The following is a 21,759-nucleotide window of genomic DNA, read 5'->3' on the forward strand; positions in this document are numbered from 1 at the left end:
TTATTATTGAGTTGGAGGAAATGAGTTGTAACATGGAAACAAAGCATTTCCACACCCATTTCCGTATTACACATTTCTTCGATAATGTGTAAGGAATGTATCGTGCAATTTATGCCGCACATTTTTGCTACACCGTGTGTAGTGTTATTCATCAAAATTAAAACGGAAATTTTTTGGTCTAGCGACACACAATTAGAATTGGGAAAAACAGTAAAGCATCTGTTTTTACCAGTCTGTTTTGACGCAGTGCGGAAGTCGCTGGTTTGTAAATTACCCTCTGGTTTGCAAGGCGTCGGTGTTAGATCTCTGACGTTGTTACCAACGTTGGCAAAGTGACGCTGCATTTATAGTTATGTTTAAAGGTTCATTTTCATTCTCATTGACTCTTTTGAGTGACTTAAAGAGAGTTAAATTGTAGTGGCTTAATTAAATTGATCTTGGAGCTGCGTGTAAGCTTATATATTTATCAGTCAAATATCAGCGTCGCACTGTTGGCGGCTATGGTTCAGTATATCAACTTGTATCTGTGAATTACTTGTGAAGTGTGTACTATCATAATGAACGATATCAAGAAATTGAAAGAGCAGCAGAAGGAAAAACATCCGGGTTTCTCGTCCTATATGGACTGTATGTCACGAGCGCTGCTAACAGGGCTGGCTGGATTTGCATTGACATTCTCGGCTTCGTACATCGGCCAGACGCTTCTACAGAAACGTTTGCCCTATAGCAGAAACGCTGTCATACTTGTATCCAGCGTACTGGCTACCGGCGTCTCCTATAAAGTCACGAGTGATAGGACCAAAGCTTGCCAGGCGGCCTGGATGGCCGCCGAAGATAAACACACGTATCTGAAAGCTGCAGAACTGTAAATCGTTCCTGAAACATTGGATGAAGATCAAAAGAAAAATGGCAGTGTCTTGGGTGCAGCGAACACTGGGTGCAGCCTCAGGTTGTGGTAGTCGCCTTCTTGTCGACAATTTCAGCTTAAGGATTCTCACCAGAAACGTTTATCACTCGAATAGTGCCTTATGTTATTTTAACAAACATAATGAAACTTTACGGTGTGTGGATGATAAATGTAGTAAGGCCTTTTACTTATCGAGGTTTGCGATTTTCGGAGGTGTCGCATTACCGTCGTGTAATAGATTTGCTGGGATGCATTTTTCTTCAAAGAATAGATTGGGTGACAGAATCACATTCGATTCAGATCCCGAGGATGATACCAGGGAAGAAGAATATCAGGAATTATATAATAGATTTATGCGCACAGCAGAAATGGGGCACCAGCTACTTGTTATTCAACCATATATTAAATGGGGTCCATCGAAGAAATTAATTACGACTCCAGAACTGCAGTTGGAAGAGGCTGTAGCACTTGTCAGAACCCTACGCAGATGGACAGTTGTGGACACAGAGATTATTTCGTTGAAAAATTTCGATAAAAAAACCTTTTTTGGAAGAGGCAATTTGGAGAGGCTGCAACAACGAATTCGGAAGGATAAGAAGGTAACAGGTGTCTTCATCAGTACAAACATATTGAAAGGCATTCAGCACAAAGAACTTGAAGACCACTTCGGCGTTCCAGTTTTTGATAGGTACACAGTTGTTATCCAGGTTCGTATGAGAATGCACTTGGGCATATATTACCAATCAAATTTCAAGAAATAGGGTCTGAAAGTATCTTTACATCATTGCTGTGTTTTGAACAGTGTTACATGGATGTTTCTAACTGAACATTAAATAACTCTTTAGTCTCAATGCTTTCCCTGTGTTGTCTTGAAATTTTAAAATTCTGTTATATGTGTAATGATGGTAGGCAGAACCTTCTAATGCCATTAACCAGTTACTCCATTATGAAAGAGACATTTGAAAGTGATGGATTTATCCAATCTGTCAATAACTAGGCTTCTACTATACAGTTACATATGTAGGAACTTTATCTGTATCACTTTATATTGTTTTTTAAGAAACCCTTTTTGCTTATCCTGTACAATTTAACAAAAAGGAGTTACGAAGTTTTCGTTGCCTGCCATAAATATGAGACACTGTCAAATCTGTAATGCCAAATGATTTTATTGTACAGCGTGTGTTGCAGGAACACTATACAACCTGAAGTCAGTTATATGATGTAAACAATTTAAGAATTTGCAAACAATATATTTGTCCTGACTGGGAAAAGTACTGTAGCTTAGCATTGATGTAAAATTCTTTTCTGAAGTAGCCTAAAAAAGTTTATTTTATTTTATTTTGATGTTGGTACTTTTTTATGTTGAGCATGTTTTTCTGTATATGAAGTTTGTGGTTCCATTACAGGGATTTGAGTGTATGTATTATTTTTCTTCATTTTTTTGTTTCATTATGCTTTGGCGTACGTTAGATCAGTCAATTTTTAAATGTTACATGCCTTTCTATTAGCCCAGTATATTATTTCATTCATTCTGATCTTGCTTTTCTATCTTCTTTGGAGATTTGGACTGTTGTTTGGTTTTAATTTTGACTGGGAACCCTCTTTCTTGTTTTTAATTTTTTTAAATTGTATATTTTCTGTGATTTGGAGTTAAGTGCTTCTCTTTTTCCTTAAACTGATTTGTTGGTTTTTTCATGTGGAAATAGGTTTTATTGTTAATCTGTTTGAGTTCATTCTGATGTGTCTTTAAAAAAAGAATTCTTTTTTTTTTTCATCATTAGGTCTGAGAGTTTTTCTGTAGGCCTTCATTTTTTATGTGAATTAGTTTGTTGTTGTGGATTTTTCTTGGTATCTCCTTTTCTTTGATCTCCGGCCTTTCAATTCTATCAATTGGGCCATGGTTGGTGATGGACTGTGTTTTGGCTGCATACAGAGCCTCTGGTTTTGTTCAAAATTAATGTACTGGCATACTGGACTTTCATTTGTCAGTACTTGTAGTGAGTAGTGATTTACTGATTTCGTAACATACGGGTCCTAGTCACTTTATTTGGGTACAGAAGAAATGAGAAAAATCTTGTCAGGTTATTGTCCACCAAAATTAGTGGACTTTAGGCCTAAAGTTGGTTTTACTTGCTTCTGATATCGTTTGTGATAATTTCGAAACATACCAGGAAAGGACTTAAAGGATGTGAAAGAAGTCAACATTATGTATTACTATGTAGATGCAGTTGTGCACTTCCTTTGCAGGCTAATACTGCCTACCTGTCAAGTTTTATGTTCTCCTTGGTTCTCTAAATCGAGTAATGCAAATATGAGGGTGATTCTTTTCCAAAGGACATGAGCAATTTGTGTCCGTAATCTGAGTTGGTGATCCATTTCTTATGACCATTTCTAAGGCAACAAGCGATTTCCTTTCCAGCCCTGAGCTTGCTCTCCATCCCTAATGACCTCATTGTTGACGAGACATTAATCTCTAATACAGGTTTTTCATGATGAATAAATCGGCTTCAGTGTTATTTTCTTTTACTGTTAGCCCTATATGAGTACTATCTCAGTTAATGCCATTCACATATTAATGTGGGTTTAGCATTATTAATATGGGATGACATTTGGGAGAAAATGTGGTGCTGCGGCAATGTTGTTAAGTTTGGTTTCTTTCGTTGTCCCTCAGTCTTAGTTCTGGCAGTGGCCACTCTGATGTGTGTACTGAGGTGTCTTACTGCGATTCGCGTGGCAGTCTGTTCCCCAGTCATGCTGGACATATACGATGTTTGGCAGGCTGGGCAATTACATGGTTAGCCAATTTTGAGATCCACAAATTGGCATTCAGTGGCATTTATGCCTTCATTTTTCTGTCTTCAGCCTATGCCACATGTCTGGTCATCCACAGTTGGTTCCTAAGTTACATTAGACTGGCAGTCAGTATTTATTTGTTGATGTATACAGTTTGTTTTTAGGCCCAATTTACCTGATGGGGTATTGGTTGACTAAGAGAACTTTTTCACACTTTACCCACCTGGGATCTCACATGCTATTTGATAAATTTGCTAGATTTTTTATATGACTGGTACAATTTTCCGTACACAATAAAGATGACATGATATTCACATTTGTATGTATCCTCTTAATGTGAATTAATTATCTATGGTATTCCTCTTAGTTTCCCTTATTTTTTGCAGTACCTGAATATAGGATTTTCATCTTGATACCCGGGTCATGTGAATAGTTTTACTCAAAGGAATTGTCAACTACAACTGGCGCAAATTTATTCAGCATGAAAAATTTTAACAACGATTGTGGATCTTCCCCGAAGAGTGTCTCTAATCTTTCTTCCTTGTTATTGCCTTCCACAGAGTTGTCCCATTATGATCAACATTGGTCAACAATGAAACCAGTAGATTTTGATATCAAGTAAACAGTTAATAATGATGAAACATCCTGGCAGATTAAAACTGTGTGCCAGACCGAGACTCGAACTCAGGACCTTTGCCTTTCGCCGGTAAGTGCTGAGCTACCCAAGCATGACTCACGCTCTGTCCTCACAGCTTTACTTCTGCCAGTACCTCGTCTCCTACCTTCCAAACTTAACACAGTTTTAATCTCACGGGAAGTTTCATATCAGCACACACGCCACTGCAGAGTGAAAGTCTCATTCTGGAGGTAATAATGATGTCGATTGGACAGTCTACGGGTGTGCTGCAGATTAATAATATTAAGTGAGCACAATATGTTGGTGATCAGGCATATTACCGCCATCAGGTGCTCTGGTAAACAGACTTCTTGGGGCCAAGTGGCTGACATGTAGGAAGGCTAGGGGAACCAGATCTGTCATTGACTATATAATAACAGATCAGGAATTCAGGAAGGCTGTGAGGGACACACGTGTATTCAGGGGATTCTTTGATGACACTGATCATTATTTAATCTGCAGTGAAATTGGGATTGTGAGACCGAAAGTGCAGGTGGTCAGGTCCATATGTAGGAGGATAAGAGTGGAGAAACTTCAGGATAAGGAAATCGGGCATAAGTACATGACAGCGATCTCAGAAAGGTACCAGTCAGTTGAATGTAGTCAATTACAGTCATTGGAAAAGGAATGGACAAGATACAGGGACACAGTACGAGAAGTGGCTAAAGAATGTCTTGGAACAGTAGTGTGTAAAAGTAGGATGAAGCAAACAGCATGGTGGAATGACACAGTCAAGGAAGCCTGTAAAAGGAAAAAGAAGGCGTATCAAAAATGGCTACATACTAGAACTCAGGTAGACAGAGAAAGTTATGTTGAAGAAAGAAACAAAGCCAAACAGATAATTGCAGCATCCAAGAAGAAATCTTGGGAAGACTTTGGAAACAGGTTGGAGACTATGGGTTAAGCTGCTGGAAAACCATTCTGGAGTGTAATTAGCAGTCTTCGAAAGGGAGGTAAGAAGGAAATGACAAGTATTTTGGACAGGTCAGGAAAACTACTGGTGAATCCTGTGGATGCCTTGGGCAGGTGGAGGGAATATTTTGAAGAGTTGCTCAATGTAGGTGAAAATACGAACAGTAATGTTTCAGATTTTGACGTAGAATGGGATAGGAATGATGATGGAAATAGGATCACATTTGAGGAAGTTGAGAAAGTGGTCAATAGATTGCAGTGCAATAAAGCAGCTGGGGTGGATGAAATTAAGTCAGAACTCATCAAATACAGTGGAATAGCAAGTCTTAAATGGCTACACAGGATAATTGAAATGGCCTGGGAGTCGGGACAGGTTCCATCCGACTGGACAAAAGCAGTAATCACACCAATCTTTAAACATGGAAACAGAAAAGATTGTAACAACTACAGAGGTATCTCTTTAATCAGCATTGTGGGTAAAATCTTCTACGGTATTGTTGAAAGGAAAGTGCGAGCATTAGTTGACGACAAACTGGATGAAAATCAGTGTGGGTTTAGGCCTCTTAGAGGTTGTCAGGACCAGATCTTTAGCTTACGGCAAATAATGGAGAATGCTTTATAGATCTGGAAAAGGCATATGACCGGGTTCCTAGCAGGAAGTTATTGTCTGTTCTACGAGATTATGGAATAGGAGGCAAACTTTTGCAAGCAATTAAAGGTCTCTACATAGATAGTCAGGCAGCAGTTAAGAGTTGACGGTAAATTGAGTTCATGGTTCAGAGTAGTTTCAGGGGTAAGACAAGGCTGCAACCTGTCTCCAGTGTTGTTCATATTATTTATGGATCATATGTTGAAAACAATAAACTGGCTGGGTGAGATTAAGATATGTGAACACAAAATAAGCAGTCTCGCATGTGCAGATGACTTAGTTGTTATGGCAGATTCTGTTGAAATTTTGCAAAGTAATATTTCAGAGCTAGATCAGAAATGTAAGGACTATGGTACGAAGATTAACATCTCCAAAACGAAAGTAATGGCAGTGGGAAAGAGATATAAACGGATTGAGTGCCAAATGGGGGAGACAAAGTCAGAACAGGTAGACAGTTTCAAGTACTTAGAATGCATATTCTCACAGAATGGCAACATCGTGAAAGAACTGGAAGTGAGGTGTAGCAAAACTAATGCAGTGAGTGCTCAGCTACGATCTACTCTTTCCTGCAAGAAGAAAGTCAGTACCAAGACTAAGTTATCTGTGCACCGTTCAATCTTTCGACCAACTTTGTTCTATGGGAGCGAAAGCTGGGTGGATTCAGGTTACCTTATCAACTAGGTTGAGGCTACGGATATGAAAGTAGCTAGGATGATTGCAGGTACTAGTAGATGGGAACAATGGCAGGAGGGTGTCCACAATGAGGAAATCAAAGGAAAACTGGGCTTGAACTCTATAGATGTAGCAGTCAGGGCGAACAGGCTTAGATGGTGGGGTCATGTTACACACATGGGAGAAGCAAGGTTACCCAAGAGACTCATGGGTTCAGCAGTAGAGGGTAGGAGGAGTCGGGGCAGACCAAGGAGAAGGTACCTGGATTCGCTTAAGAATGATTTTGAAGTAATAGGTTTAACATCAGAAGAGGTACCAATGCTAGCACTGAATAGGGGAACATGGAGGAATTTTATAAAGTGATTATGCTCCAGACTGAACGCTGAAAGGCATAATCAGTCTTAGATGATGATGATGATGATGGTGGAAGGCTAGGGTGTACCAGATTTCATGCAACTGTGGCACCACATAGCGGACAAACAATGCGACCATCGATCACTGCTGAAAACACCAGCAGCACATTTGACTAATATGTCGTAACAAGTCTGTGGTTGCAGGCAGTGGGACAACATTGTTAGAAGGGCCATCAAAATGTGCATCAAAGACAGTCTTATTGACCAGGAATGTAGCTATAGGCCCAGCAATAGTTGGGGACCAGCATGAGCTCTGTTAAAGAGAAGACAGCAAACAGTGACAAAGTGCACAGATTGCTTGCATCCATACTCTCACAGCCGAGGTATCCTGTCGGGTGTCACTGGTATCACCTCTTTGGGCTTCGACACACATTTTTGGGTCCATACATTACGTGGAGCAGCCCATGAAGATAGGGGGTATACGTTGGATATGTGCCCACAGGAGGTCGGTTTGCAAATGCAACTGATGATGGTGACTTGCCTAATTTTCAAAGTGTTAGGCATGCTGGAGATTGTGGACTGACAGTATACTTGTGGACTGTTTGATCAACTAATACACAGAGAGAAACTGCAGAACCAAATAATATTGTTGCTACCGGACACCTCTTATGAAGTACTAAAGTAATAACTTCATACAAAATTGCCCTTGTTAGCTGCAACATATTTTATAGAGACTGTACATGATATGGTAATTTTGAAAATGTTTCAGATATTCCGCGAACACGCTCGTACGAAGGAGGCAAAGCTGCAGGTTGCAATGGCGGAAGTCCCTTACCTGTGGTCACGCCTGAGAGGCATCCACGAGACGGCTGCCTCTCGGCCCCAAGGGGCGTCAGCTTCTGTCGGCGGACCAGGCGAAACTTACCTAGAAGTAAGCAAAATGGCCACAATCGTAGTTCTTTGTAAGTTAAGTAGCAAACTTGCCAATGCTTCACAACTGCTAAATATTTTTTGGAATTGGATATATACCCTAAACTCTTTCCCTTCCCCCTCCCCTGTCTGTCCCGCTCTCACCTACTTTCTTGTCCCCCTCTCTTTGTCCCTCTCATCCTCATCACCCTCTCTGTGCATCACATCATTCCCCCCCCCCCCCCCCCCTCTCTCTCTCTCTCTCTCTCTCTCTCTCTCTCTCTCTCTCTCTCTCTCTCTCTCTCTCTCATCCCCACCTCTCTCTGTCCACTTATCCCTCTCCCTGACATTAAGGTTTGTTCATTGTTATTGCAAACAAAATTGTGATTGGGAACTGAAAACACTAAAAATTAATGGTAAATTGATTGAGATCATTAGTGTACAGGGTTTGAGAGACTTCTCCAGCTGCTTCCTGTGTGAGGATAGTAAGAGGATGATCCAAGTTTTTTTAAAAAATATAAAGAAGTGTTTATTTGCAATAAATTGCACATAATTTTGAAGCTTGAAAATTTTTCTGTTTGTCCACATAATCACCATTTTTATTGATACATTTCTGTAAATGCTGTAGCAGTTTCTGTATGCCCACGTCATACCAGCCTGCCGTCTTGCTGTTGAAGTAGCGTTGCACCTCATATTTCACCTCTTCGTCATCACTGAAGTGGCTTCCAGTCAAGTATTCTTTCCACTTGGGAAACAGGTGGTAGTCACTTGATGCTAAGTCCAGACTATAGGGTGGATGCTTGATGATGTTTGGTCCAAGCTGTTGCAGAAGACCCACAGTTTCACGGGTGATGTGGGGGGGGGGGGGGGGGTGTTGTCATCTGACAATACCTGTCTGCATTTATTGTTGTCCTAGGAACAAATAAGTTGACCAACACTAACGCCCTTCGATACCAAAACAGAGTTGCCACAACTTTACTTTCAGACCGTGTTCTGTTGAATGTTCGGAATGCCACCACCCACGTGACTGTTATTTGGTCTCAAGTGTGAAGGTGAAAGCCCAGGTTTCATAACCCGTGACTATTGAATCCAAAACTTTGTCTCAGAGTTGAAGAAATTGGTGGAAAGTTTCAACACATTGGCGTTTGTGGTCTTCTGTCAGCATTCTCGGGACCCATCGTGCACACATCTTCTGAAATTTCAGAACTTCAGTCAAAGTCCAGGGAAAGGTACTTCGAGAAACCTGGAGAACAAAATCGTAGAGCTAGCTCGTTGACAGTGATACAGTGATCTCACAGCACGATTTGTTCAACCCCTGCAATTGTCTCTTCGGGAATTGGCGGTCTCCTGTATCTTCCCTCGTCATGAATTAGTAGACCACGTGCAAACTCCCTACACCACTTGTGGACATTTTTGACATACACACACGACTCTCTGTACACTTGCGTAAACCGTTGATGAATGTTGGATCAGTTTAATGCCTTTTACACTCAAAAACCACATAACTGCATGAACTTCCCACTTGTCGGTAGTAGCTGACAGGAGCTCTTTTGCAGCTACCTGCCAAGCTGAGACTGAAAGCTCCAGAGGATGTGCAGTGATTCCTGTCAAGAGTGGAGATGCACCAGAATAAACCAAACACATTAAGCTGATGCAGCTCTCTATGCATGTGTTTATAAGCTTCTGATATTCAGAACCAGTGTGATGAACAAGTATCCCTTTGTAAAATGTAAACTTTAATGGCTGGAAATGTCACAGTTCTTAAAATGTCCTGAGCTGTTATGCCATGGATGAATGAATTTCACCTTTAAAAAATCCAGTGTTTCGTCCTCATCTATGGAGGACATTTTTTGAGGAGGATCATAGCTACTTTCAATGTCTGATTCGCACCCTGGCTTGCTATTGACTACAGCAAAATTCCGCATCCACCTGTGACGTGATGTCACACGTTTTGAATGCGCAAGCACAATTGGTCATTGTCAACTGCCATCATCCACTGGCGTTATTGCCACATGGTGGAAAATGGTAGCTTGAGCCACATGGTTTACCAAAAACTCATGCACACAGACCGTTACCTACACCGGTATTCATTCCAAAAGCAAGGTATCGTAAAAACATTGGTGAATAGAAAAAGGAAATTTGCAATTCAGAGCTGCTTGGCACTGAAATAAAACATCTCACCAATGCTTTTCTCAAGAATGGTTATTTTTTTCACTGAGGTGGAAAGAGTGTGAAGTCCACCGTGTAGAAATCGTAGTGATGCTCAAGCGCCGGTGGAATTTAAAGTTTGCCTGCGTTTCATTAAGGACGTTACTTATTGGCCAGAAAAAAGTGGAACGTCAACCAGAAGATACAATATCACCTAAAATCAGCTAAGGATGCTAGCCAAATGCTGAAAAAATCAGGAATTTATAGGATTCTGTGTAATTGTGGGGAGACATACATGGGTACTACAAAAAGAATGGTCAAAAAACAACTAGGAGAGCACAAGGGCAGTTGCAGAAGGGGGAAGAGACTGACAGACTAGCATGTTGCAAAACATGCTTTGCAGCCAGGAGTTCACCATAGTCATTTTGGTAGGACTTAAGTAATGGCAGCCACAAGCAGATGCTATGAGAAATCCATTCATGTTAAGTTGGAAATCTGGGTTCGAGTCTCGGTCCAGCACAATTTTTCACTTGTTACCTTTGCTACATTTCAATGCCCAAATGCAGCTAATGTCTTTGAAACCTTTGAACAAAGTAATATTTTAGGATGAGCTTAATTTTAAATGATGTCGGTGAATTTGGCCGTGAGCTAAGTAAAGATGGCCACTTAGTGGCAGAAGAGTGAGTTGTGCGACCATTGCAGAGTGAAAGGATGTTGGGTGGGAAATGTCTTATTGTTCGCCTTCCAGTTCTGACAACTCGTGGGCCGATCTGCTGCTGTGGTATAAATTTTCACATGGAAGTAACACGGATTTGTGGCTGCACAGTCGTCTTCAAATATGGTAAAAATTTGTAGCAGGGAATATGAAACATATTTAAGCTGTTGTGCTACAACTCAATGTATAGAAGACAAAACAACATTCAGAACTCAGTAAACATTTGTGATCGTATCTCCTATTGTGTAACTTATTTAAATGTAAGTACAGTAATGTTATTAATCAGTTAATCATCCACTCACAGTGACAACACAAAAACATTGTCAAAAAATTAAACTGTCAGAGCATAGGGTGGTGGAGGGAGACAGAAATTTGAAATGGAGAACAGTTGACTCAGTGTTCTGAATGGTGCTGACTAATAACAGTCAGTACCTGGGGGCCGGCCCCCAACTGATTGCAAGTGTGAGTGGGGGTTCATAACGTACTAATTTGCATAGGTTGCAATTAATAATAAATGTGGTACACATGTTGGCTTAGGAGCCACTCCACAATGTCAGCATGGGCTCTTGAGCAATAAAATTTTGTGACCATTGCTATTGTGCATATGAAGGTGTATCACCATGAAGCACACATGCTGAGTCATAGAAAAGGACAACAAAAAGACTGTCAGAAAAGTTAGCTTTTGGCCAACAAGGCCTTTGTCAAAAATAGACAATGTACACACACACACACACACACACACACACACACACACACACACACACACACATGACCAAAGTCTCTGGCAGCTGGAGCCTGTGTGTGTGTGTGTGTGTGTGTGTGTGTGTGTGTGTGTGTGTGTGTGTGTGTGTGTACATTGTCTATTTTTGACAAAGGCCTTGTTGGCCGAAAGCTAACTTTTCTGATGGTCTTACTGTTGTCCCTTTCTATGGCTCAGCATCTGTGCTACATGTTGATACACCTTCATATACACAATAGCAGTGGTCACAAAACTTTATTGCTCAAGAGCCCATGCTGACATTGTGGCCGAGCGGTTCTAGGCGCTTCAGTTTAGAACCGCGCGATTGCTTCTGCAGTTGCATTTCCTCCTAGTTTATTTTCGAGGCTAATAATATGTTTGTAGACAGGCATGTGGAGGCAGTGTTGATGATACAGACGTCAACGAGGCATAGTGCTTCAATGCTGTTGCAGATAGAGCTCACAGTGGAATGGTTCCGCAGGTGTGCACTGCCCGCTTATATAGAAGATGAGTGACCTTGATGATGTAACGCACTGATAACGGACTTAGACTTTGCAGGCACCAGCAGGATTGGCTTATCCAGGACGTGCACTCAAGCCTTACTGGAAGCGTGCATCTGCTGGTGCGCCGGCCTGGTGCCAAGCCAAGTCAGGCGGGTTGCGTCACCGACTCGCTAGGTACTCAGCGGGTAGTGCGGCACTATGTTTTCAAATTTTTATAATTTTTTATCCATTTGTTGCATCCTTGAGCCCATGGTCCTCAGTGTACGTTTAGCGGTTGATGACGTTGGCAGTCTGAGATTAAGGCAGCAAAGTTCTTATACATAGAAGTATAGGTCAAGCAATGTTTACAGTGCTATAAAACTATTTGCAATGCAAAAAAGTTGTTCATTTTCAAGAACACTAAAAATAAAGGGTACCCGCAAATCTTAGCTTTTCAAAATTTGGAAATTTATTTTTCATCAAAATGGCTTATCCCGGACGCGCATACTAGCCTTACAATACAAAAATGTTCATTGGGTGATATTTTTTAAAAGCTCTTCAGGGTGGACTGTGCATTGTCATGTTATTTAAATTGTTTAAAAATGAATCACTGTCATCATTAAAGTCAGGGTCACTCTCATTTTCAGTTAGACATTGCTCTAAAACCTCTTCAGTCTCTTCCTTAGAATAAACTGTGCATGCAGAACTAGCCATTTTTCGCCTAAGAACTTGATTGCAATAATTACAACTTTTCTCTCAACATCACTGCTATTGTTCAACACCAGATGGCATTGCTATGCAGCATTGGTGCCTAGTACAGTCATATTTGAGACTGGAGCATGCGAGAGCTATGAAAAATCATGTCAAATGAGGCTCGGCATCAGAGTCGACTGCCACTCTCCATTGGAGTTGGAAAGGTTCACATCTCGAGTTGGAATTCTCTCTGACGCCGGGTATGCTTGCCATTGGCCATGGTACCAATATCTACAGTGTTATAAAATAAACAGTTAACTAGGGCTCTCAAATACAAGGGCTAGCCAGAGAGTAACAGACATTTTGAAATAGAAAAATTACAATATGGAAAACCAAATTTTATTATATACATTGTAAAGGTAAACTCTTAAGCTATTTTTCTACATAATTGCCATTCAAATTGAGGCACATTTCATACTTTGGCACAAGTTTTTCAAAACCATCTTTATAGAAATCTGCCATCTGTAATTGCTACCACCGGTTTATACCAGCAAGCAGGTTGACGCCAGTATCCAAGTGTTGTGTAGTGAGCCCTGTCTTTAGTGGTGGGAAGAGGTGTAGTCACTCATTGTATAGTGTACGATCACGCACCTCCCATCCAAAACCCCATAGGAGCTGGCCGTGGGTGCACGGGCATTGTCATGAAGGAAATATATATATATATATATATATATATATATATATATATATATATATATTACGGTAAGTTTTCTATGATGCTTGTTTTATATCGCCTGCCTTAACTTTGTCAGTGTTTGGCAAATTTCAATTGGTTTGCAGTTTTTTGCCAACAGAAACCTAATCACAGAACACACCTCACAAATGGTGGGATTGTCTATTACGGTATAATATTAATACATCAAACAAAACAAAGTAGCAGAAACACAGACCACATGCTACCACCACTGGTTGCATACTGGGTGTAGACACGTTATAGCACCAAAATGGTGGCTGTTGCTCCGTCCACTGCCACACTAGACCAAAATGTCTTTTACTTTCTAGATAGCCCATGCACATAATTCATTATGCATGTTTTGAAAGAAATCATATTGCTGTAGGTGGAATGTTGCTTCTGAAATGGAAGCATTCCGAAATGTTACATTTTACAGACAAGCAAAATTTTCAAAACGTGTATGGAGAATTAGTGAACACTTCGTACTGGTTGTTACAGCTGAGACGGCGGATCCTGTCTGGTCGGGAGCGCAAGCTTCAGCGCGCCCTGGAGAGCCTCCGCTCGCAGAGGCAGCTGCTGCGCAGCAACCGGCAGAAGCACGGCATACCTGTGGTTGCCGTTGTGGGCTACACGAATGCTGGCAAAACATCTCTCATAAAGGTAGGCTAGCTGCAGGTTAAACATTCATCACATCTAGTATTACATCTTGTTTAATTCTCGGTTTTGCACCTTACTCCATGTGGAGAATTTTTGCCTTGCTCTTCTTGCCATTCATGAAACTTATCGAGAGAGATTCTTGCAAACTGTTACTCTGCTCTACCCATGTGCCAGAAGTCATTTCTAATATAGCTGGGTTTCTTTCGAATTTTACCACCAATTTTTTCTCTAAACCTAGTTTGTTTGGCTACCCCATTTCAGTCATTGAAGAATACAAATTCCTACTGCAATTACTTTTACTGTTATATTCAGTCTGATTCTATAGTAAATTAAAATATGTAAGTTGTGTTTTTTTACTCTCTACATTGGACATATCTTTGTTGTGACTTTCTAAATTATGTGTTAAACAATGGAAAATCCAGAATGGAATGTAACAATATTATGAAAAGGAAAGCTGCTACTCACTGTATAGTGGAAATGCTGAGTGGCAGATAGGCAGATGTGACGAAGCATCTCTGCTATATGGTGAGTAGCAACTACCCTTTTCATAGTATTGTTATTTATTTATGTGTAGTATTTTTTGCAGTTAGCTTCATGAAATAAATTTTTTTGAGGATTCGGTTGTATAATATGTGGGATGGAATATCAGTATGAAATAGGATAGATTGTTACTACATAGAGGAAGTATTGAGAAGCAAACTTAATTCCACATAAATTCACTGTCATTTTATTCAAAATTTAATTTTAGTTGCTAATATTTTGTCAATCCATGTGAAGTTGCAAAGTTCGTAACATCCTTTAAACATTTGCCAATCTAATATTATAACTTCTTTTCAATCTTCTTCTTTTCTTTTGTGCTACTGTACTGGCTATGGGCAAATTGCATTGTACTGAGAGAGTGCTATTTGGTATAGCAAAATAATATAGGCAACATAACCATTTTAAGAACACACCAAGAAGTGAATAAAAAGCTTGTAAAAGTCATGAGTGTACTTCTCAGTTCATACCCACCTCAATAAGACTGTAATCAGTCATTTTCTGTTTCTCTTCTTTCATTTGTTAAAAGTGAAAATGGGCTCCAAATGCATTAAGAGCCTTGATCACTTGTTCCTCTATTGCGTGTTTGAAAACCATTTGTTCTACTGATCAAGTGCTCATCATTCTTGTGGTGTTCATTTTAGAGCCCATGTTTACCAGACTTTTTTTTCTTGTTTTGGCTCACACTACCCCTCCCAAAATATTGAAAACAGAGAGTTTGTGGTAGAAGAGATTTGTTTCACAGTGTTGAAGGTGAGGATGTGCTCATAGCTCATAAAGTATGCATTTTAGAGCCCATGTTTCCTAGATTTTTTTTGCCTTTGATGACTGTTCCTCTCATATCCCTCCATAGTGACCATTCCTCCGGGGACACCCTTTGCATATAAAATGCTATTTTTAAAACCATTAAACTAAACAGACTGCGTTATCTGACATCCAGGTGAGGTTCGATATTACAGACACTACAATTGATGTTGCAGAAGAATGTTGGAGCACTATCATATCCTGTTTGTACAGATTGCAGCAGCAGTAACTCCAACATTTTGTGGCAATAAAAATAAGAGAGTGGCAAGACATTCAAAATTTTCATTAAGGTATAATAACCAATTGCTGTGGCTTACTGCTCGAGCGGCAGTTTTCATCAACTGTAATATTGAGAAATATGAGGGCAAGTCAATAAGTAAAGGCAAAAACACTGACTCAGTAATGACACTTCTTAAGCTTATTGTTGTTTTCACACTCTGTGAGAGTTCAGTAATTAGCTGTATTCATGTTGATTTTAGAGCATTTTATTTTTAGTGCCCCATTCTCTGAGTGAACTGGGGAGGAAATGGAGGAAATAATTCATTTTCTGTACTTTGAAACGACTAAGTCTGTGGAAATTATTTGCAGAATGCAGCTGTAGTATGGTGATAGCTGTCTTAGACAGTGAAAACCTTAGGAGTACGTAATTTTTAAAAAGCAAGCACGTTTGTGTGCGGCGTAGGGCGTTCAGTTCAGAAACAATAGAGGCAGGGAAAGATGACTGAAATCCCCTGATGATCATAATATCAGAATTGAAGATACTGCACGAGAGTGGGAACATAAGATGCGACTCAGATTTTGTAATCGTCCACAAACCATTGAACTATTGAATTTGTGCTCATTGGGTACCATGTCAACCGACAGACAAACACAGACTGGAATATTTGGAAATGTGGAAATCACATTTAAGGAATTTTGAACAGGAAAGAGAAGACTTTCTTATTGAATACAGGGTGTAAATGCTCTGGGACAACTGAGAAATCCTAGAAAAACCTGGGAATTTTTTCATCCGGGGAAAACCCCAGAAATTTTTTAGACTTCTGGGAATTTTTCATTGTTTTAATTTTGAGTTAAATGTTGTAATTTTGACATGTAATAATATTACTTTAGCCTGTTACTGCAGAATAATACTGCAGCAATAAATCATAATTTAAAGAAAAATACCAGTATAAAACTTAGGGTCGCAAAGAAAATGTGCTATTTACAGCAGTGACACACAGTGCATACACAAGCAGCCAGTGACAGAAAAATGTGGCAAAGGCTTTAGAATTAAGACTAAGCAATATTGTGTAACAACAAGCTGATGTTGATGAGTGTGACATCACAACTGTTTGAATTGGGTTCATTTGAGCAGTTGTCAGTGGGCTCGTGTATGCACGGAGCTGAAGCCGCATGTGAGTATCACTTTCTCCTGCTTTTCACTACTTGGCAGTGTGGCTGTTAGATGTATATTGAGTAGGTTAGGTGCAAGCAACCAGATGCTACCTGGAAAAATGCTGCCAGATTCGTGCATTCGCAGAGCAGACAGGTTGCAGTAGGAGTAGTCTCCACATGACCCTCGTTTATGTTTCATTATTTTGTTGTTCTCTCTTTGTTTACAACTGTCGTGTCAAATGAAAAGAAGATGGTTTTCTGTGACTGGAAGCTATCAAATAAATTAAAATACACTCACATAATTAAGGAAGGCTAAAATATGTTAGTAGTTTGTTTTCTGATGGTATTTTATTTCCTTGTTATTGGCAATCGAGCATTAATTGCTTTGCAGAGCAATGAAGCTATTTTTGTTGGTTTACTAAAGAAATTTGGCTTTTGTTGTTTTTTTCTGCAGAGGCAGTCAATTTATTTGAATCAAAGTGTTTCATTCCACACAGTTAGCCGGTGTCAGCTGTTTGTGAATTTCAAGTGCACAATTTCAGCTTATGGCATGTATGGCATTATGCTGTCATTTGCTGGTGAGGTAACATAATGTGATGTGAGCTATGATTGACAAAAGTGCATCACAGTCTCAGTCTCAGTGCTTCGTAAACTAATGTGCTGTGTTTGGTGGAGTTTCATAATATGAAAATATGCAGCGTATGTGTGCATCGAAGATCACTCCAAAACACGTTATCTTCTTGCAGAGTTTTGTTTACTGAAGTGCCAGGAAATTCTATGCCTGTGTATAAAATCTTTACCAGTCAAAGGATTGATAAGTTTTACAGTTCCGATGAAAATTTTACTGCCACTTAACACAAAGAAAGTGTATTTTCACCTGGAAAAAATCCAGGGAATTTTTTTCCTTGTCTGTGTATACACCCTGATATAGTAACTGCTCAGACGTGAGTCCATTACTGTAAACCAGTGTCAGAGCATCATATAGAAATGCCAGTCTTTGCTTACAGGAAAATAATAATAATAATAATAATAATAATAATAATAATAAATTTCAAAAGCCATGCTTCCCCAGAGAAACTGATGACAACATTGTTTTCAGGTAAGAAAGGCCCACTAGTGAGTCGGTACACTTGTAAAGGTCAAATAGAGTGAATAGCTACAGCTGACGTGGAAGTTTGAACTGAAAATAAAAACATAGTGGAAAGGGTAGCTTTCAAATGGTGCATTTGTGCTTCAGGATAGTAGCTACCCTCATAGAGTTGGGAAAACAGTCTGGTGCATTCAGAATCTGAGTTCTAAGCAGCTGGAACACTCATCGTTTTTGGTCCGATGAAGGAGCATCTGTGTGAATCAAAGCTATTCATCAGATGATGACGGGGTCTAGGATGTCCAAGAGTAGATGTGCCAAAGTTCAAGACTGAAGTAAGAATCTTATTAAGATACAGATCAAGTGCACAGAGAATGAGGGAGGCTGTGTAGATAAATATTTCTTGCAATGCTGTTTTCAGAATAAAACATTTTAAAATAATTGTTCTTAGTTTTAAACTTGTCATCATATAATACTGGAGTAAGAAATGACTTGCACTGTCTATCACTGGGACATAGTTTGGCATAGAAATGAGGCAACTAAAATTACAGGGAGAAGAATGGGTGGTCAGCACTCACCCTGACAGTGCACAATTGAAAGTACATGCTGATAGAGGCACTTATCAGTAGTGACACAGAAAGGTGTTAAATGTTCAGCCATAAAAAACTTTGACCATTAACTCAGTGATGTGAAGAACCTAAATTACAATAGAATAAACAGAAAACACAGTCATCATATGTAGCAAGGGACCATTATAATCAAACATGAAAACAACAAAACTTATTCACTTAAGTGGTGGCTATTATTTATGACATGTCTTATTTGTTGTTTTCCCTTTTTAAAAATTATATGGTTCTTACTGCCTTTTTTTTGTAAATAAATAAAAATTTGGCATAAGATGATACAGTGCTCATGAAATTCACACGTCTGTCGAAGAATGGAAAATATGTAACAATACTAGAAAAGGAAGTTTGCTACTATTCATATAGTAGAGATGCTGAGTCGCGATAGGCACAATAAAAAGATTCACACACTCTTACCTTTTGGCCATTAAGCCTTTGTCAGCAGCACACACACACACACACACACACACACAACACACACACACACACACACACACACACACACACACACACACGTACGTGCGCGCGCGCTTTCATTTGCCTAGGTAAATCTGGAAGAATCAGCAAAAAACACACTCTTGTAATGAACCACATCATGATCTTCAATGGGGTGTGTGGGATTTGAAGCCAAAATGTGGACTAACTTATCTCCAATTTAGTATGAAGTATTTCTATGAAACTTGAGGGAATATAAAATGTAGTGGTAAAACACACATATATGGGGGCGTATGCAGCAGTGAGGGAGGACGGTAGGTGGGCAGGGAAGGGTGTCTTCCACTACCACCAAAACAAAAAAATTATTACCTTCACAAACTGAATAGACATCCTACAAAGGCATGCTGACAGACATATCAAAAATATGAAATGGGGTCAACTGCTGCTCACCATATTAAGGAACTATTGGACAGCACACAGGCACATTTAAAAGTGGACTGTAGGATATTATTAAACAAAGTCATCTCTCTCTCTCTCTCTCTCTCTCTCTCTCTCTCTCTCTCTCTCTCTCTCTCCTCTCTCTCTCTGTCACACACACACACACACACACACACATTGCCCCCACCTAGTCGCCACTCCCATCATGCACTGGAGCTGCTGCTCGCAGTGTAGTTTCAGCTCCCTGGAACTGCAGACATGTGTGCAAGTTGCGTTTGCGTGAGTGCGTGTGTGTGTGCATGTGTGTCTACTGCTGACAAAGGCTTAACAGCCGAAAGCTGCATGTGTGAATCTTTTCATTGTGAGTCTCGCGGCTTGGCATCTCCGCTATATGGTGAGTAGCAACATTCCTTCTCTGGTACTGACACATGTCTCTTGCTCAGCCCTGCAGTAGTCCAATGTACAATATGTGAATTTGGGTTGTGAAGCCAGTACATTATCAAGGAATAGGCACTAAAAATTTCAGTGGACAGCTTTGTTACTTACATTTTGGAATTAGCGAGTAATAAGCAGTGTTTTATGTGGAATAAGGTCTAAAGCTGTACTAATGTAATTTGTCTGATGTATCTATAAAATTAATTGTATAGTATAATTGGGTAGTTAAAAAATCTGCTCACCAAGTGCTGACAGGAGGAAACATATACTATGTTGTTGTTGTTGTTGTTGTTGTTGTTGTTGTTGTCTTCAGTCCTAGACTGGTTTGATGCAGCTCTCCATGCTACTCTATCCTGTGCAAGCTTATTCATCTTCTAGTACCTACTCCAACCTACATCCTTCTGTATCTGTTTAGTGTATTCATCTCTTGGTCTCCCTCTAAGATTTTTACCCTCCACACTGCCTTCAATACTAAATTGGTGATCCCTTTATGCCTCAGAACATGTCCTACCAACCGATCCCTTCTTCTGGTTAAGTTGTTCCACAAACTTCTCTTCTCCCCAATCCTATTCAATACCTCTTCATTAGTTATATGATCTACCCATCTAATCTTCAGCATTCTTCTGCAGCATCACGTTTCAAAAGCTTCTATTCTCTTCTGGTCCAAACTATTTATCGTCCATGTTTCACTTGCATACATGGCTACACTCCATACAAATACTTTCAGAAACAACTTCCTGACACTTAAATCTATACTTGATGTTAACAAATTTCTCTTCTTCAGAAAGGCTTTCCTTGCCATTGCCAGTCTACATTTTATATCCTCACTGCTTTGACCATCATCAGTTATTTTGCTCCCTAAATAGTAAAACTCCTTTACATATACTAAGGTAAAAGAAATGTGTAAGATGTGGAGCCAGCGGATCTCCCTCCTGGCGGAAGGGTTGAAGGGGAAGGGGGAGTAGTCAAGAAAAGGACTGGTGAGGTTTAGGAAAAGGGGAAAGTCTGACGTGGCATAACTCTACACCATTACAAAAAAAAAAAAAAGTTCATCTATAAAAATAGCAAGTTATTGTGGGAAAAGCAGGCACTACACACAGATGAGTCACTTACTATTAGTTAGCATATGACATAAAAGCATGATGCTTTCAATTGGTGAAAGTGGAAGTGGGGTTATGGCCTGAAATGGGAATGGAAGATTCAGGCAGTATGCGATAACATTGGCCAATTCTGGTGAAGCTGCTGATTTCGAAGGTCAGTCACACACAATTTTGTAGTGGGACAGTATAAGGTTCTCCTGTACCTGGCTCACCTACAGTTTTTCCTTCACCTAGCTGCTATTATATGACTCTGCCCCTGTGAAGTGGATTGCAGCTGCTGCCAGTGTTTACTTGGACTTGAGTTTGGATAGTGACTGCTGTGCTTTCCAACTTATTTCATGACTATTGATGGGTATATCATCTGCACTCCTAGAACTGGTGTAACATTTCCTCATCTGTATTAATAGAATGATGTTCTGGAACCTGGTACAGGGGCAGTGTAGGGACAACAAAAGTTCAGTTTTCTATATTTCGCCTAATTATTGACCCAATTTAAAAATTTTAATTGCTGTCATGATCTACTCATTAAGAGGTAAAATCTTAATATAAAAGTTTAACGCAGTAAGACAAGTATCACAGCTAGAGAATATGTGTTTGTTTTGAAGCAGTGTAATTGATGCCATGTGAATACAAATACTTTATTCATCTAGTATTTTGGAATGGCTGCACTTAGCAACTAGCAACAAAGTTTACACATTTTTAAGCTTTTACCAAACCCTTTCTTGCTGACACTCTCCACAAAATGATGAAAGGAAAAAAATGATGTGACTCGCCGATCTTTCAAAGTGCTGCCGAGCAGTTATGCGCGCCCTCTACATGCGGCGCTGTGTGCCAGCAATGCAGCAGCAGCGCCACCTAATCGGCCAGCCAGCCAGCGGCCGCTAGACT

The 21,759-nt window shown here is 39.9% G+C and overlaps 1 protein-coding gene across 1 annotated transcript in view; it reads left to right on the plus strand.

The window, feature by feature from the left end:
• Nucleotides 1–292: 292 nt before the first annotated feature.
• LOC126293645 (putative GTP-binding protein 6) overlaps nucleotides 293–21,759 on the plus strand; it is a 34,060-nt gene continuing 12,593 nt past the window's right edge. Inside the window, exons 1-3 of the mRNA XM_049986921.1 lie at nucleotides 293–1,614; nucleotides 7,732–7,893; nucleotides 13,880–14,041. Of these exons, the coding sequence (XP_049842878.1) occupies nucleotides 889–1,614; nucleotides 7,732–7,893; nucleotides 13,880–14,041 (1,050 nt within the window). The 5' untranslated portion in view covers nucleotides 293–888. The remainder of the gene's footprint in view (nucleotides 1,615–7,731; nucleotides 7,894–13,879; nucleotides 14,042–21,759) is intronic.

Source organism: Schistocerca gregaria, chromosome 10 (assembly GCF_023897955.1).
Source record: "Schistocerca gregaria isolate iqSchGreg1 chromosome 10, iqSchGreg1.2, whole genome shotgun sequence".
Classification (NCBI taxonomy): domain Eukaryota; kingdom Metazoa; phylum Arthropoda; class Insecta; order Orthoptera; family Acrididae; genus Schistocerca; species Schistocerca gregaria.